The sequence below is a fragment of the Myiozetetes cayanensis genome, unplaced genomic scaffold (assembly GCF_022539395.1).
Source record: "Myiozetetes cayanensis isolate MyiCay16 unplaced genomic scaffold, myiCay2020 scf3, whole genome shotgun sequence".
Taxonomy (NCBI): domain Eukaryota; kingdom Metazoa; phylum Chordata; class Aves; order Passeriformes; family Tyrannidae; genus Myiozetetes; species Myiozetetes cayanensis.
Genome location: NW_026087521.1, coordinates 2,857,372 through 2,874,781, shown reverse-complemented (window position 1 = coordinate 2,874,781; position 17,410 = coordinate 2,857,372). Strand labels below are relative to the sequence as shown.

Below are 17,410 nucleotides of genomic sequence, written 5' to 3'. Positions count from 1 at the left end.
GCTTGAGGCAGAAGAGGGATGATTCCCCAGGTGTGTAACTTTGAAGTAGCTTTTAAAAGCCCAAGTAAGCTCCCTAAAAAATTCATTGCAGCTGTAAAGATCTGAACTAGTCAGCTGCTCTGCCTTTCCTCAAATGGGTAAATAAATTAAACAAATGGCAAATGGGAAAAAACCTGTATTTTCCTTTATTTAGTTGGATTTGGTAGTTCGGGTTGGAAAGGGACTGAAGAAAGAGCCTTTTGGCTGTTCACGTTATCCAGAACTTCAGAGTAGTTGCCAGTGTAAATTTGCAAGGACCTTTCAAGGACTCTGCTGCTTCAGAAAGGGAAATGAGAGTTAAATATCCAGGACTACAAGAGAAGCAAGAACTAGTCTATTTTGGGAGGCCTCCAGAAGAGAAGTCCACCTCCAGGAATGTATGGGTGTACATCATCTGTAGCCAAGCAGAATAGCCATGGAGAAATGTGGGAAGTTCTGTGTTGCAGGTATTCTTCATGACCATATAGAAACCATCCACAACCCTTCCCACCCTCCTGCCCTCTTTAGATAGACCAGTCGTGCAATTTACCTTTATTGCTGCTACAACTGGGGGGGAAGAGGTCTTAGTATCATAATAATTATTGATATCTAATGTCATTTCACTTGTGCTGAAGTTCAATAAAAATCCTCATTTTGGGACCTGTACTTGCATATCTACAGTAAAAATGGACTTAAGATTTTTGATAAATTATGCTAAATATTTGATATTTTTATGAAGTAGTGCCCATAAGTGGATCAGGGTGATCATTTTGAGATCTGATCCTTCTCCCTCTGGAGAATGGAAGAGCTCAGTTCAACAGATCCTTAGCTGAAGTCCCAGGGTTACAGGTGCAGGGGAGCAGCACTGATCCAAAGTCCAGTTCCCTCCCAAAATCACTACCCAGTGCTGCCTCCCAGGGAGACACAAAGTGGTGGAGAACAGCCCAGGCGTTGGTCCAGCACGTGTACTTATGATTCAGAGTGATATGAAACAAGCTTTGCGTTTCAGGCATGACCTAGATTGCATTTATTAGCTAGTTCTAAAATACAAGGTAAGATTTAGTAACCTTATTTATTTTTTCCCACAGTGGCTTAAAGAATGATTATAACAAAGAAACATTCACCTTGAAGCATAAAATTGATGAACAGATGTTCCCCTGTCGATTCATTAAGATAGGTAAATGCATTTTTTCAGCATTCTGAGTAGAAAATAATCTCTTTTGATACTTGTGCCGGTCTTGGCACTCGTGACTTCATTGTACTCAGGCAAAGTATCCATAGTAGCTGTTCCATTTCATCGTCTTTTAGGCTGGTTAGATTTGGAACACAGTGAAGTCCTGTTAATAAGAAATAATAACTTCATAATTTAAATCCTGGGGAGTGAGAGCAAAACAGAGTAATTTCAGAAATATAGTTGTTGAGTCAACTTAATTGCGGGAGAAGCTGCTTCCTGTCCTCCTATAAACTGCTGTATAGAGCTCTAAATAACTCAGTAAGCTAAGTACCAGTCAAAAGTTTCACTGTGAGTTTGAAAAAGCTTGAAACCTTTCACTCTCAAACACGCTTGTGACACATAAAGCAACAGCAGGAGCCTCCCTTGTTGTCCTCCTGCTGCTCTAATGTTACGTCTCTCCTCTGGGTAAAGTGCCATCCAGGGGCACAGAAGGATTGTACCCCTGGTGTCTGGTTTGGCTGGAGGGGATTGCTGAGGGGGCATGGGGGGTGTGTGATGGGAGCAGGGGTGAGGATCTCTCTTGCTTCCTGCAGGCCAGAGAGAACAGGAGTCTTAGTTGTTGGATTTAATCCGAGGATTTGGAGCCTTTTGACTTTCTCAGTAAATTTATCTTCCCCTTTCCTAACTACTGAGATAGTACAAGAATGACTGGTTTTAAATTAGCTGTTTAAGGTTAAAAATAGAGCAAGGAGGTAGTTGCTGAAAAAGGAGGTAGAGATCCTGGTGGTTAATTTAGCTGAATTTAGGAGCTTTTTGATGTGTTGGGGAATTCTTTTGCCGAGACTCAACTGACAGTGGCTGTGTAGGGGCTTTCTGAACCTCCTCCTGTTTGCCTGAGGAACTGAAAGCCTCAGGCTGGGAATCCAGGAATCATTTGTGTGCCATAAACGGTGGGGTTTCCTGTTCTTGGAGAAGTAGAGGATTTGGTTGCTCTTTGGGTTTGTTTCTGGCTGCTACTTTTGAAAGCATCTGTAACTCTTGGCTTTAGGAAACCTCAAGAGTAGCAGAGGATTAGAGTTAAAGGTTGACTACATAAGGGAAGTTAATTTCTTATTCTGAAGCTTCCAGCGTTAGTTTTTTGGGAAATGATATTTTTCAGTGGCTAAAAACCAGCTAGTAGTTCCTGGAGGGCTAAAAGGACCAGTGCAGAGATTGCTGACTGCTTCTCTGGGTGTGTAAATTGTATTCCAGGAAAGTGTGTTCTGATGTAGAGAAGTGTAGCACTAAGCTGAAACTTGTTAGGATGGTGAAATGCTGAATAATTTCTACTGCCAGGATTTTTTCTCTGACGTGGAATGAGCAGCTTGTTTTGTTGGGATGGGATCTTCATGCAGAATCTTTCACAAGGGCATGTAGTGATTGGACAAGGGGGAATGGCCTTAAACTGAAGGAGGGTAGATTTAGATTGGATATTAGGAAGAAATCCTTCCTTGTGAGGGAGGTGAGACACTGGCACAGTTTGCCCAGAGAGGTTGTGGACTTCCCATCCCTGGAATGTTTAAGGCCAAGTTGGAAGGGGCTTGGAGAAACCTGGCCTAGTGGAAGGTGTCCCTGCCCATGATAGGGGTTGGAACTAAATGATCTTAAAGGTCTCTTCCAACCCAAACCATTCCCTGAATCAGCATCCTGTATTATATACATTAATATTGAGCTGTCACTTGTTCACCAGGTAGGGTTTGAGACGAGTTTTTCTTTAGCTCTATCCTGAAGCTGCCTTCCATGAAGAAATTCCTGTGCTAGAACAGAACTGGAAATGATCTTTTCACCAAAACCTGTGAAAACCCCTGGCTGCTGGCTGGTGTCACTTTGTCTATGACACTGCGAGAGTGTTTTTTGCTGTGAAACAACTGCAAAACAGCGTTACGAAATTCCGTTATTTTTCAGATTCACAGCTTGAAAGTGTTTTGAGTTTGTTAGAATTTCCAAGCTGTTGGCCAAAGTAACTCCAAATTTCAAGCACCGTGCTGTGCTCCTCGTAACTCTGCCAGGAAACGAGGCCAAAATCTGCCCTTTTGGACTCTTGGAGAGTTGACACCACCAGAGTTCCTGCGATCAGTGGGGTTTGGGTTTTGGGGAAGGCCTTGGTTCGGCAGCACTTGCATCGGGAATTTGATTTATAATTCTGCAGATCAGCACAGAGACCTCCAACACCACTGTTAATATACAGAGGGGTTTTTATGGAGGGACAGGACATGAGGAACCTGACATGGGTTGTTCTGGGAAAGGGGAAAATTCTTCCTACAGCTTCCATTGCTCTTACATCAAAGGAAGTTTCAGGCTCACAGAAAGCAGAAAGAATAATCCCTCTCCTCCTGTCAAGAAAAGCCTTGCACTTCTGTTGGTTTAATTAGTTCAACTTCAGTTCCTGAGCACTGAAATGCCCAGTTGTGCAGCTTTTGACCTACTTGACAGGTAATTTTTACATTTCATGTAGCACCTCATTACAGAACTGGAGAGAGGGAAGAAGATACTTATCCGGACAAAATGTCGAAGAATAATCTTTTTCATGTCTGTGAGCTTTGTTTTTTGGCTCTGCTCTTGTGGTTCCTCCAAGCAAAGATTTTTCTGTGCTGTGTCCTTGAAAGCAGAAGGTGCAAAGACTGATTGCCATGAAAGATGAAAAATTCCAGGTGTAATTCTCATGCCAGTTTGTTACAAGCATGGGACTTGCTAACCAGGCTTCAAGATTTTTAAGCTTTGGTGTAACAAAACTGACCAGTTTTTTTTCCTCCATGGATGTTTTCTTAATTTTTAAAAACATGCACTCTCTGTGCCTATAGATGAGGGAAACAGAAATCACCTTGTGAGAGGTATTTCAAATTATTGTGCTGTTTTTAATGTCTCTGCTACTGTCTCCTCTAATGCAGAGTCACAGTCCTTGTCTAGGCATAGCTGTTACTGAGAAGTATCTCCTAAAATCATCCTTGTATGGATTAAGAACTGTTTAAGTGACTCAAATGCCTTCTGCTTCTTAGAAAGATATTGATTTTTAATTTTTTTTTTAATTATTATTTTTCCTCTGCTGGACTCCTCTCACTGTGGAGTGACAGTTCAGCTGTTCTGAACAGTCACACGTGTTTCAGGATGGGTTGCTGTAGTACCTGCAGAAAAAAACCAGACATGCTGAGGTGGCTTTATGGTAAAAATCTGGAGGAATAATGTAACTTTGAGCTTTTAACACCTTTAATTGCAGTGTATTTCCACCTCAAAGATGTGCAGGATAAAACTACCTCCTTGCTGCACTTAGCGTCTCCTGCTTCCAGCTTTAAGTCAGATTTTGGCTGCTCTAACAGGACATTTGTCTGAAGAGCTGAGCACACCTCAAAAAGGAGAGGGATGGAAAAAAAAAGAGGGTGAGAGGTGTCTCCTGGGAACCAGAGGAGGGCATAAAAAGTGGGGAGATGATCCAGCAGAACACCTGAATTTGCTGAACTGGATTAGAAGTCCCGTTCCAGTTTGAACCCTTCTGCTTTGTTTCTTTTCCTGCTCCTGTGGAGGAGCTGACAAAGATCAGCTTTCTCTGTCTGGGGAAGAGTTTTTCAGCATTAGGGAAGCGTTTGCCATGCATTCCCTATACAGTTTAATATCTGTACTTTTCTTGGAATAGATGGTTGCACCATGAGAGTCTTGATGTTAAAATCACCGTTTCTGGTGTTTTGTTTCCTTTTTGTGAAAAGGGCTATTGGAAGCTGAGTTAGCTGTGGGGAGGAGAAGTGTCAGCGAGTTGTTGATGGCTCTGCACTTTGGTTGTGGTGAGAGCTGTCCAGGATCGTTCTGTGCACCCCAGTATCTTCTTTGGTGGTGTAGTTGGCTACAAAGAGGATGAATTGTTAATTTTTTTCTGGGAGAAGCTCTGAGGAGAATTGCTGAAAAGAAGTACAGGTGGGGGTGATACCTCTGTGTGCTCTCTGGAAAGAGGTGAGAAGGTGGTGATGCTTGGGTTTGGTTTTTCACCCAGTAAACTCGGTGTGAGGAAATTTGCCTCAGGTTCACCTCAGGAAAATGATGACCTTGTCCATTTGAGGTGGCCTGTGGTTTAGTTCAGTGTTTCAGTGCAGTGAGCTGCTGGGCTTTGATCTTTGTAGCTGACCAGATATCAGATTTAACTTCAGTTCGGTCTGGTCTGTGTTCAGGGCTGAAGACAGGCCCAAGGTGTTACCCTTACGTGCGGTATTTTCAGTCTGCTGCATTAATGGGGAGGATATCCGGGATCAAACTGATCTCTGTGCTTGGATTTAGAAGTAGGAATGTTTTATGGTATTAAGGGACCATATTGGCAGCACTCACCTTGTGTGGAGGACAAAAGTAAGCAAGAAGGAAGTTTCCTGGGCAGAGTGTATGGACTGTGAATGGGAGACAGGTGACTCCTGGTTTTTCTGACCAGTTCACTTCTCTCTTGTCTCCACAAACATGCACTTAAAAGGACCTGTTCTGAAAGCATTTAGCTTTGCTTTGTGTGCTGAACAGTCAAGTAGAAATAAGCTCTTGGGAAAGATGAATTTGAGAGCTGTAGCGTAGAAAGTACCTACTTATGGATATTAAAGTCAGTTAAGGGTTGCATATACAAAGTCTCTTTGGATCTTTTCTAAAAGATCTTTACTCTGGATGACTGTTCCCAGAAGTTATAATGAGCCTTTAGAAATAGGTTTGTAAATACGCCCTCTAAAACTTAAGAAAATCAGGTGTTTGAGCATGTGCTTAGTGCCCAAACACACTGCAGAAAATAATAGATGTAGCTTGTTTGAAGTATAAATACTTAAGAACCTTTAAGAGCTCAGGAACAACTTTGTGATAAGCTTGGGGTTTTTGTTTCCTCATGGAGTAGGAGTAGGTCAGAAAAACCTTAGTTCAACGGGGTAATCTCAGTGGTATTTGATAGTGGTTTGAAAGACAACAAGTAATTTCTCTGTGGCAAAAACAGTGGAAGGGAGGAGGTAGTGGACTCCTTGCTGTTGCTGGTAACTGCACATTCACCTCTAAGACTGCCTTTTCCTGTTTATCAGTCACAGTCAAATAGAAAGGAAACAAAAGTACTTGAAATGAAACCACTTGATTTCACTGCAGTTTTTAGGAGTCAGAGTTCACACACAAGTTTTCGGGGAGTTGGAGCAGCTTCAAAAAGCAGAACCAAGTCTTAACCTGCAGATTAATCCTGAGATCAGTGCTAGGCCTCAGATATTAACCCAGAGTGGTAGAGGAGCTGTAGGTGAGAGGCTGCAATGTCTTTCATGGGTCCTTTAGTATTTTAAGTACATTTGTTCCGATGCTCAGATAAAATAGTATCAGCAAAAAACTGCACAGATTAAACCTTAAAAAAAAAAAATTAGAGTCTTTAAATTGGAAACTGACAGTTATCCCTCCCTTCCTCCTCCACAACTTGCAGATGTTACTAATTTTGTAAAATTTAAAATACCCAAGCTTCTTGTCTTCACCATTAGGGAAAATAATTGTTGCTGACAAATGGGGAAATAAATGTACTGTGAGGAGCAAATACTGTCGCTGGTGTGCTCGTGATTCCCAGCCTTGTCAAAGCTTGTTGCCTCTTGGAGCTGTTTTAAATGATAGTATTTTTGCTCTTTTGCTTAAAGCAAGCTTCTGCTTTGTAATGATCTGCTGTGTTAATGTTGCTCAGCACAGGTTGCTTTAAATGACAAGTTGAGCATGATGTATTTGGTAATTTTCATAAGCTTAGTTAAGCAAACTAGAACTTAAGTCAAATCCGAAAGAGTGAATTTTGTGTAACCTTTAAAAGCATTCTGTTGCAATAGTACTGTGTAGTACAGTCTTTGTTTGATGTTTATGCAGCCTTTCTCTCCTCTTCCTTTTTTCTCCAGTTCCACTCTTGTCCTGGGGGCCTAGCTTCAATTTTAGTATCTGGTATGTTGAACTTAATGGCATTGATGATCCAGATGTGGTCCAGCCGTGCCTCAACTGGTACAGCAAGGTAGGCCTGCATTTTAGATGCCTTTTTTGTTTGGAGGTTCCCAGTCTCAGAATGTTGTGAAACTTCTCTTACTGGAATTGATGTGACCTTTTCACTCCTTGAATATCAGCTTCTAAACCAGCAAAAACTCAGACCACATGGCTGACTTTGACTCGAAGGGAATCTTTTTGAATTGTATCTGCGTGTTCTCTTTGAGGAACCAACAAAACACTCTCAAGAAACCCCAAAACCACCACGGAAACCTGCCACGTACACATCATAAGAAGAACATAAACCAAAGAAACACTTAGTCAAAGGGGACAATATTAGGAAAATAGTATTAGTATTGGAAGGGAAATGAATCTTAACAAAACCAGATTCCATTTTTTCCCCTCTTCTTGCCTTTTGATTAGTCATTCTTTTAAGGTGCCAGTCCATAGAGCTACGTGAGTCCAGAGGCTTTTGGGTTAGAGGTGCAGCTTTTGTTACAGGGTATAAAATGAGCTTGATTTAAAGAGAATCTATGCTGGTGTCTTTCCTGTTGCAGCTCCTTGCACTTTTGATATTTCCCTCTTACTGTCTTTTTGCTGAATACTCTGGAACAGAGTGGGACGATGCCACTGGACTGTGAGATGAGATGATTTATGCCATTTGTCACTTTGATAGACAGAAAGTTCAAAAGGTTCCCAACATTATTTGTATAAACATTGTTTAATTGAGTACAAGAGACGCCTTTCCTGTGGGAGGGAAGTGCACACTGACAACCAGAATTCATTTTGTTGCGGCATGTTATGCGCTGGATCTTCTGGAACAATTAATGAGATTCATATTGTGTTGCAGAGGAGACATCCTTCCAAGCTGAGTAAGACTGAATAGGGGAGCAGTGTGTCTCTGCTTCCAGAAGGAAAAGCTTAGGAGGGGATAGAGACTGTGTGTGATCAGCACTGAGACTCCCCCACCAGTTCAAGGTGCTGCCAGTGTGGTGAGGAAAATGTGTGACTGTGGTGTCTGGCTCATACCCACTTAGATCGACATCACGAGCTTCTTCAGGGAGGATTTAAATGCAGCCCTAACGAGCACAGGACAAGTTGTCTGTGGCTGCTTTATGATCCAAGTGGTGGTGTGGTCATTAGTCAGCTGATGATCGATGTCCTCTTCTGAAAAGTCCACTTGACAGGAGCTGCTGATGGTTTTCCGTGCTGCCTTCTGCTGCCTCTGCACGTGGTGCTGTGTCTGGCAGTTTGGACCAGTTGCTGCAAACAAAAGCTCTGATTTGTGGTTTTTTTTTGATTGGGAACCATTTGATGATGACGATGTCTGCATCTGTCTCCTTCCATCTTATCCCATGGAATCGGCACTTTTCATGGTCAGCGTGTGTGCAGTGACAGCTTCTTCAGGGGGTGCCAGCATTGTTCTCCTAAAGCTTGAGAGCCCCAAAGCAGCAAGGCAGAGACTTAGTCATGATGGTCTGGGCTCTGCTAGGGTCAACTGCCAAGTTTTTGGTGATGAGTGCATATGCCACTGATGTTCTCTTCCCTCCCAACCCTGAGAGGCCACTGCTGCTGGATCCATGTAGGAGGATGTGTTGACCCATGTTTTGGGAAAGGCAGGACCTGTTTCTTTGAGTTCTTTGAGGTGGTGTGAATATTTTCATGCGTGTCTTTGGCAATGTCAGAGGCTTTGAAATCTAATATTTCTTTACTGCCTGTGACATCAGATGAGAGGAAGGTTCTACTTGAAGTTGCTTGTCCTTTTTGTTCTGTGCCAACAAAACCTCCCTTTTCTTGCAGGGAGTGGAGCTGGGGATAAGGGATAAGCACTGAGAGCAGCAAGCACACTACTCAGTACCCCCTACTGCTTTCTCCTTGCTGTCCAGCTCAACCTGCTGCCTCACAAAAGTCCTTACCCCTTCTTCCTGAAGAGTGGGCAAACATCAGCCCCTAAGAAGAGGCAGTTTATTGCTGCCTATCGCTTTTGATGAGGAGCACATGAATTTATTTTTAATTCTACGAGTGTGTTTGACAGTGTTAATGTCTTGGTCTCATGCTCCTGTTACATTTTTAACCATAGGAATTATTTACAGCTTCAGATCAGAACTATTATTTGGGTTGTCATCTCTTTAAACCTGTATGACAGCATTTATAAAGGAGCCTTTTACATACTTTTTATACACCTTTTTGCATAAAAAAGAGGTTTTCATATTTAACTTCTGAAGTAGTACTATGGTGTCACTTGAATAGAAACTTTTCTGTGGCATTGAGTGGCCAACCTGCATCCAACAATCATTCCATATTTTATAAACCAAGCCATGAGGGGCTCAGTGGAAATACAGCAAGTCTGACTTTTGCCTAATTTCTGAACTGGAGGATCCGAAAAAGCAGAAACTGGTTGTTACTGGTGTGCAGCTCTCCTTTTGCTTGCCATCCCTTTGAACAACAGGGAATCTAATTTGGTTTTGGCTTTGATGTAAGTGAAAATTTCTTAAAGACAGTGTCTTAGGTATCTGTTGGAAAGACAAAAAAACAATTGTTTTTTGCCAGTTGTGCTGTAAAACTGTTTTAACTTCAATACTCCTTTGCTGCAGCCTTGCATTCTTATCATGTAGTACATGTCCTTGGCCTTTTTCATGTGGGCTGGGAGCTGGTTTTCTAAAAATGCATGGTTCTGGCTATTTGCAGCTGTGAAATACTGATGGATTAAGAACTAAAAATATATCACATGGCCGTGTTTCTCTTTAGCCGCTTCAGTTTGTGAGATTCTTGCTATCGAGCCATTATTCCAGGAGCACTAATTTTTGTTGAGAGTCAGTGTTAGTTTCAGGTTTTCAGAAAGATTTCTATTCATCTAAATACCATAAACTTCACTTTTAGCAGTAGTGTCCACTTAGGATTAAAGTCTCATGTCTATAATTTAATCAGTCTTATAGCTGCTTAAAGTTACAATTGCTTTTTACCACAGTAGTTGTGTGTTAAAGATGGAAATTGAGATTTTTTTTTTCCTTTAATGCCTTAGAATTTAGGTTTGAACAGTCTATTTAAAATAAGTGGTTCTGCTACTTATCACCTTAAAAATCTGTGTTTCCTATGCATATTGTTAGCAGCTTTGAAAACACAGTGGATGATTTGCTAGGTTAACAGCACAAGCTGTAGCTCTTACTCACAGTTTACTATTCCCTCACGTGTCTGTGTAGGGATGTTGGACCCAGTGTGGGTTTCTCTCACCTTTCTCACCCCTTCCCACAGTCAGGTGGGATATGGGCAGCTGTGGCTCCTCTGTGGGGTGAAAGCAGAGGTTCTGCTTGAAGGTGCAAGGGGATATTTAGAAGTTAAAACTTTGCTGTGCACATAAATCCTCATTGCCTTTGATAAAAACCCTCACGAACCCGCAGGATTTGGGGTCAGTCTTCAGCCTTTCTATCTCAGGAGTGGTGGTCACTGCAAGTATTCCTATTCTTGTGGCTTTTTTTTTTTTCCTTCTGCTCCTAGAAAAGCTGTGACCTACTTACTCTTCTAAATTATTTTGTTATGTAAGAGTCATACAATCAAATTATGTAACGCTGATAGCGAAGGCTTTTTCCTGCTCTGCACTTCGTGTAGGCCTCGAACAGCAGGGCCAAGCAGATGGGGGGGGAAAACTAATGGTCACTCCAGAGATCTGGGACACTGTGCACTCTCTTCTTGTATGCTCATTAAATTGGATGATACCAAGCTGTATAACTTCTATACTGTTGGAAAGTAAACGCCTGCACAGCTTGTAATGTCGTCCACACAGCGTTCCTCTGTGAGCTGGCGAGCAATTTGTGCAGCGTGGACAAGAGATCCTGCTCCAGGTTCACAGGCAAGCTCCCAGCAGTGCTGGTGGAAGGAAAAATCTCCATGTCTCATAGGTTTTCTTGTGTTCCAGTAGTACCGTGAACAGGAAGCCATTCGCCTTTGCCTAAAGCATTTTCGGCAGCACAACTACACCGAGGCTTTCGAGTCGCTGCAGAAGAAAACCAAGATTGCTCTGGAGCACCCCATGCTGACAGACCTCCACGACAAGCTGGTGTTGAAGGGAGACTTCGATGCCTGTGAAGAACTGATAGAAAAAGCTGTGAATGGTAAGAGACTTGGAGGAGTCTGATATATTAACTATAAAAAACACCCCATTGAAATATTACCTTTTTTTAAATGTTAACGTGCATTGTAGTAGAACTGGCTGGTCCACGTGCTGTTTGACGTCTGTTGTGGTGTGCTTGTCAGCTTTTGGACTTGTGTGTTGTGTGATGAAGGCTAAAAATTCAGTCATGAAATGTCTTGTCACTGCTGCTTTTGGAGTCTCCTTCCCCCAGAGATGACAGCGAGGTGCACTTGAGTGGGTAAAGATAAGTTCTTCATGTAAGTGTTGGCAAGCTGAGGGTGGGCTTGACTTATCAGGAAAGTCACTGGAGTGGTGAGCAGGGAAGCTGAAAGCTGGAGTTCTCAGTGGTGATCTGGATCATGGTTTCTGGTTGGAACTTGCTACCAAGTTGGTGTTCAGGCAGAGGTTTTCATCTGTATCTGGATGAGAGTGCTGTTTTGGCTTATGGGGAAAATAATCCCTGGAGAATGGTGTGGAAGTCAGTGACTAGAAGCAAAGCCTGTTTTCACTTGCAGAGCAGGACCTTGTTGGTTTCACTGGAACTACTATTAACTTTTTACTTGGAAGCTTTCTACTTAAAAACACAGTGCATAAACAGCTCTCAGCTCCTAAAATGAGGGAGATGTACTTTCTGTTGATAAAATGGGATACAGAAAGAGTTGGACTATTGCACTGAAGTGTCTCTCAAGACCTGTGCAGCGGTTTTGGATTGCAGTCTGATAAAAGAGAGGTGCTCCTGGCTGTGGGTGTAGTGCTGTTTGAATGTGTGCAGTCATTCCTCATGGGACACTTGTGGTGGCGTGAGAGGAGAACTGTGTGTCTGATGCCAGTAGAGTTAGGGACTTAGTGAACCAATTTCATGGATATCTGGCACCAGAGATGTTTTTGTCTTGATTCTGAGCTAATCAGTCATTTTGTAATACCTTTGGATAGATGCCGGTGTACCTGCTTGACTCCAGCAGTGGGGTTTGTACCACTGCAGTTGGAAGTGGTTCTCAGAACTGGATAGAAATGAAAGCTTTAAAATCAAGAACTGTCTTCCATGAAAATCCACCGTCTTCTTGTGACTAAGCTGTTCAACTGAGCGCAGTTTTAGGGAGCTTATTGTAACAGGTCCTCCAAAACTGCGGTGAGTGGTTTTCTGTGTGTTTGGCTCAAGGTTTCTTAGGCAGAGCAGCTGAGCCCTGCCCTGTGCTGAGCTCCAGGAGCAGCTACAAGTGTTGAGACTTGAGAACAGTATTCATCCTGCCCTCCTGAGCCCATGGAGTGTTGCTGGCTGGGATGGGAGCGTGAACAGCTTCCTGCAATGCAGGGACGTTGTGCAACTGGCAGCTTCCTCCTGAATCTTAAGGGCACGGGAGGATTGCAGGCTGGAGAAGCAGCAGGGAGCTGTGGCTGGCTGTTACTGTCTGTGTCTCAAAGACACGAGTGCCTGGGGGAGCTGATGAGCCCACCAGGATGCTGCAGCAGCCAGAGGAGTGCTCTGTGCTGATGGTGATGATTTTATCATTGCACAGCCTTGGCTGTGACTTAATCTCGGTGCCTGGAGGCCCTCCTCTTTCCACTTCATTGCAGGCTGGAGTTGGAACTCTTTCTTGAATAGAATTTCACTCAAAATCTAGAATGTGCTGAAGAGGTTCCCTCAAAAATGGACTTTTTTTCTTGGGCACTAATGAAGCAAATATTTGTAACTTTTTTTTTTTTAATTTGTTATGTCTTTATTTCTTTTCTACCTAGTATTTAACATTTATTTCATCCAGCAGTTTTCCCCTAGAACTTGAGCTGGGGTGGTGTATGTTGAGAGTGGGGTTGCTGTCCACAGTGCTCAGCTTTTCCAGGGGTGAAAGTACTGGCAAAGGACTCTCCTGGTAGTTCAAAAAAAGAGCTGCAGTCTTCTGTCTGACAAACAGACTCTTGTTCCATGTCAGATTTGATGTGGACAATCCTGCTTCCCTGGTTTTTGAGATCATTCCCTCTAGGAGAGCTGAGGAACTCGGCATCCCTTAAGCAAACTGGAGGAATATGCTGTAGCTTGTTTTATCAGTCTTGATAAATGCAAGAAGCATGTCTTACTCACAACAGACGGTGGGTAATTTAGTAGGAGAGTCTTCAAGAGCATCATTGTTTTGTCACTGCTACTGAGGGACAGAAAAATACACGTGAGGATGTTTATTTTGCTGCGCTTTAATCCGGCACCTGGCCGGCTGAAATTAAATGTCAGCGTGCGCATCTCCCGTTGCTCTGTTGGTCATCCTTAATGATTTTGCTTGTCTTGGAATACATTAACCTTCCTTCCCCATCCTCCTGCCATTCTTTATGCTGCCTTCAGCTCTTGAGCTCTGTCGCCTCCCAGCACCTTCCGGAGGGAAGTGCCATCTATCCCGAGACACGGAGGCTGCAGCCCATATTTGCTTTAAGCTGACACGACTGCAGGTTTTTACTAACTGGGTCAATCCTGCCCTCACTCAGGACACTGTGTCCCCTGGCACTGGTGTTCTTGCTGCCACATGGCAAACCTGGGCATGGAGCTGTTCAGGCTGTGGTGGGACAGTGGATGGGACAGACCTCTTCTGAGAACCACAAAACTGCAGCCAGAATAGTTTGTCTGGAGTTGTGCAAGGTGGCAGTCAAAGTGTTGAGTATCACTGGTACTTCACTGCTGCTGGTAGGATGGGGATAGATGTCTTCAGCCTTTAGCACGTCCTCCTACAGTATTCCTACCTCCTGCTCCTTGTGGTCCTCCACTGTCCTTAGTCTGCTCTGCATGTCTCAAGCTCCTCAGCAACTTCTGAGCAACCTGGTCTGGTAAAAGGTGTCCCTGTCCATAAGGACCTCACCCTTCCATAAGATTTGGAACCGGATGATCTTTAAGGTCCCTTCCAACCCAGGCCATTCTGCAATGATTTTTTTACCATTTTGCTTTCTCAGCAGCTCTGTTGTGAAGTCTCCGTAGCTGCTGCTTAGTCTCTAAGGTGTGGGTGTTCTTACCACTGAGCTCCTCTCTCCGATGTGTCGCTTTTCCAAACAAAAGCGGATTAACTTTGGTCCCGTGTCTGTGTAGCGTAGCTGAAGTGTAGACTTAATTGAGACATACAGATCCTTAAATTATCCCTGAAATCGTTCAAAGAGCGGCCTGTTCTGCTGCAGGCCGGGCATGAATATGTGAACTCCTGACCGCTCGCTGATCGGGGAGTTCATTGCCTTGAAGGCACAAACAGAAGTGCAGCGAGGTTGACAGAGATACTGCACGCTCGGCTCAGCCTAAAATGTCTCCTGGAGAGGCCGATCTTTGCAGTGGTGGGTATTGAAAAAGCGCGACGCGCTGCATCTCTCGCCGGGCGATTTCCATAGGCTTAGTCATGTAGAAAAAGAGTAGGTGGTCAAGAATTAGCGCTGGCAGAGCTAACTCTTGTTCTTTTGCATTGCTAATGACGAGCGCTGTCTTCCACCTCACATCACCAGATGATTTCTTTTGAGAGCTCGGTGGCAGGCAGCCACACTTCGCCCGCAGATTCTTTTGACTCATGCGTTACACTTCGAAAACGGGCAAATGGAAACTCTGGCAGCTGCCTGACTTCCTCTCAGAAAGAAAAGGGTCCCTTAAATCTCAGCTGGTTCACAGACTCGGTTCAAATGTTTCTCATTTGGATCCGTTCCTATAGCTCTCGGGCTTATGTTATTGAAGGCAAAAAAAAAAATCTGCTTAATATTCCTCCAAGAGAGTATGTGGAGTGCAAATTACTTAGTTGAGCTGCCTGCAGCTCCTGTAGACATGGAAAGCTGCCTGGAATGGATGGAAGATCTGCTCAGTTTGTATTAGTATTCCAGGGACTGAGGTGTTCCTTGTGGCACTGCTCGTGTCAGGGTGTGACATGTGTTTATCTGGTGACAGGTGAGCCCTGCACGGCAAACAGTAAGTTGTGATGCACAGCCTGCAGGCTCCAGTGTCTCCCAAAACTCGGGATGCGCAGGGACAGGACGCACAGGAACACTTGTATTGCCCTGGGAGCTCTAGGCAGACTCGTATACCTTAATTTTACCATCCAGTATTGTTTGGATTTGGTTCTGAGAAAGTGTGGATGCTGCTCTGTATGCTGGGATATACGGAGGGGAGATGCTAGCTAGGGATACAAAGCATGTCCTGAGTAAATGGTGGGGTTTCTGTGGAAGAGGGATAACTTATAGGGACTTGAGAGCAAACCTTGTTTCATTTTTGCAAAGAACAAAGTGCAAGAAAATATTACAACTCTGAGGCTGGAGGAAAAGAAATGTATTTTTCCTTGTTTCTCCCAAGAAATTGTCAAGTAATGGCTGGATTTTTATCTGGTAGCACCTTTGTTTTCTCCTTCAACTTTTTTTTTTTTTAGAAGGATTTTTGTGACAAAAAAACACCTCCATCTGTTTATGTGTTCTGGATATTTCTCTTTGGTTTGACAAAAATCATAAGTCTTTAAAAATCCAAACCCCAACTCCTAGAAATTATGGGTCACTCTGAAGTTTTTTTCAGCCATCAGCAGTGAAGTGAATGGATTTTAGTAATCCTACCTGCAGATGTGTGTTGTCTAAAAAAAAAAAAAAAACCTCAGACTTAATACAACTTGTTCCTGATTGGCTTCAGCAAGTTAAATATTTTTGTCCATGGTGTTTGTCCTGATCCTTTCTGGGTAACCTGCAGTTGGCAAAACGAAGGCTTGGGTTATCAGGGTGGCAGAATTTACTGAGCTTTAACCACCGTGAACTTCGTGTTGTTACATCCCAAATGCGTCATGACTTGCTGAGAAGGGCTTGAAAAATAGTACAGAGCAAGGTTTTGTCTGTAATTTTAGTAAACATGGACACTGAAGTGAAGGAAAACTTCCTTGAAAAACTTCCACTTGACACTTATTTACTTTTTTTTGTTTGTTTGTTTTTTTTGGGGGAGTCTTGAAATTTATTTTAAACTCCTGATTCATTGGGAACAGCTGACAAAGCTGAGCAGGCCTAGATCTGATCCTTGGAGAAGAAGCTTTGGAGACCTTTTGGTCAGCAGAGCCATCCTGACAAGGAACAGAAGGAGTGCGCTGGCGTAGGTCTGGCATCGGGTGCAGAATCCACCTAGAAATCCTCCTTTTTCTTTTCTTTTTTTTTTTCCTTGTCCCTGGTGGTGTCAGACAGGTGGTGATTCAGCTTCCAAAACAAGCTGCTGCTGGTTTGCAATACAAGTAGAATGAATGTGGAACTGCTCCCAGCAGAAAGAAACATTTCTGGGAAGCAAGCTGGAGTGTTTCCAAACCAGTGTCCCATGGAAGACAAGAAGCATTATTAAAAGAGGCTGAAGGCACAGTAGGGGAGAAGTGTCGTATCTTGACAAGTGCAGCCTGTGGGTGTTGAGCATGGGAGAGAGGTTAAATCACCCTTTCAGATCCTATGTGGTGTAATTCATCTTTTGGAGCTATTTGTGTCCAATTATCTATTGGCTGCCATCGGGATAAATACGGTTTTGGTTTCTGTCGTGCAGACCCGGGGCTGTAACAGTAACCAAAAGGCTGCGTTTCTGTCTGGGTTTGCGGCTGAGTCACCGTGGGATTTCTTACAGCACATGCATTCGTTCTATGAGGGTTGGCTTTTCTGAATCAGAATTTATGAGATCTCGAGCTTCAAGCCTCTCGTGTGTTGTCCCAACTTCATAAATGCTGAAGAAGTGGGAGTTAAGAACCCTGCTATTAAACCCAAAATAAACCACTTTCTACATACATTGAGCAAACTTCTGGCTTTCCTCGATTACCTAATGCGGGGAGAGAGCTGATGGTTTTGGCTCTGAGGTGAAAGTAAAACCTGCCCTGTTTTCAGAGTATTTATTTGGAAAAACTTGCACAGCTGAGTTTATGGAAGTTTTGTGTTTTCAGACCAAACTCAGCACCTTTCAGAAGCTCTTGAGTGCCCTTGTTTTCCTATTAGATGGTCTCTAAATAGAGCATTCATCTTCTCCCAGGAAATACTTGCTGGCTTGAGTTTTAATTAAAACCTGGATTTCAGTCACGACAAACTACAGGATGCCAGGAAACACTTTAAAATATTCTCTGAACCTTGTGTCATGCTTAGCAAAGATTTTTACCTTTTTGTAAATAAATAGGGAT

At 43.3% G+C, this 17,410-nt stretch overlaps 1 protein-coding gene across 3 annotated transcripts in view; it reads left to right on the top strand.

Moving 5' to 3' along the window:
• The window catches only part of MKLN1 (muskelin 1), a 104,241-nt gene that overhangs the window by 23,273 nt on the left and 63,558 nt on the right, over window positions 1-17,410 (top strand). Inside the window, exons 4-6 of one of the 3 annotated variants that reach the window (XM_050324080.1) lie at window positions 1,107-1,195; window positions 7,087-7,196; window positions 11,082-11,274. In XM_050324080.1, coding sequence (XP_050180037.1) covers window positions 1,107-1,195; window positions 7,087-7,196; window positions 11,082-11,274 — 392 coding nt within the window. Of the gene's footprint in view, window positions 1-1,106; window positions 1,196-7,086; window positions 7,197-11,078; window positions 11,275-17,410 lie in introns of all 3 variants that reach the window. The other 2 variants (XM_050324082.1, XM_050324083.1) reach the window with 2 other exon arrangements.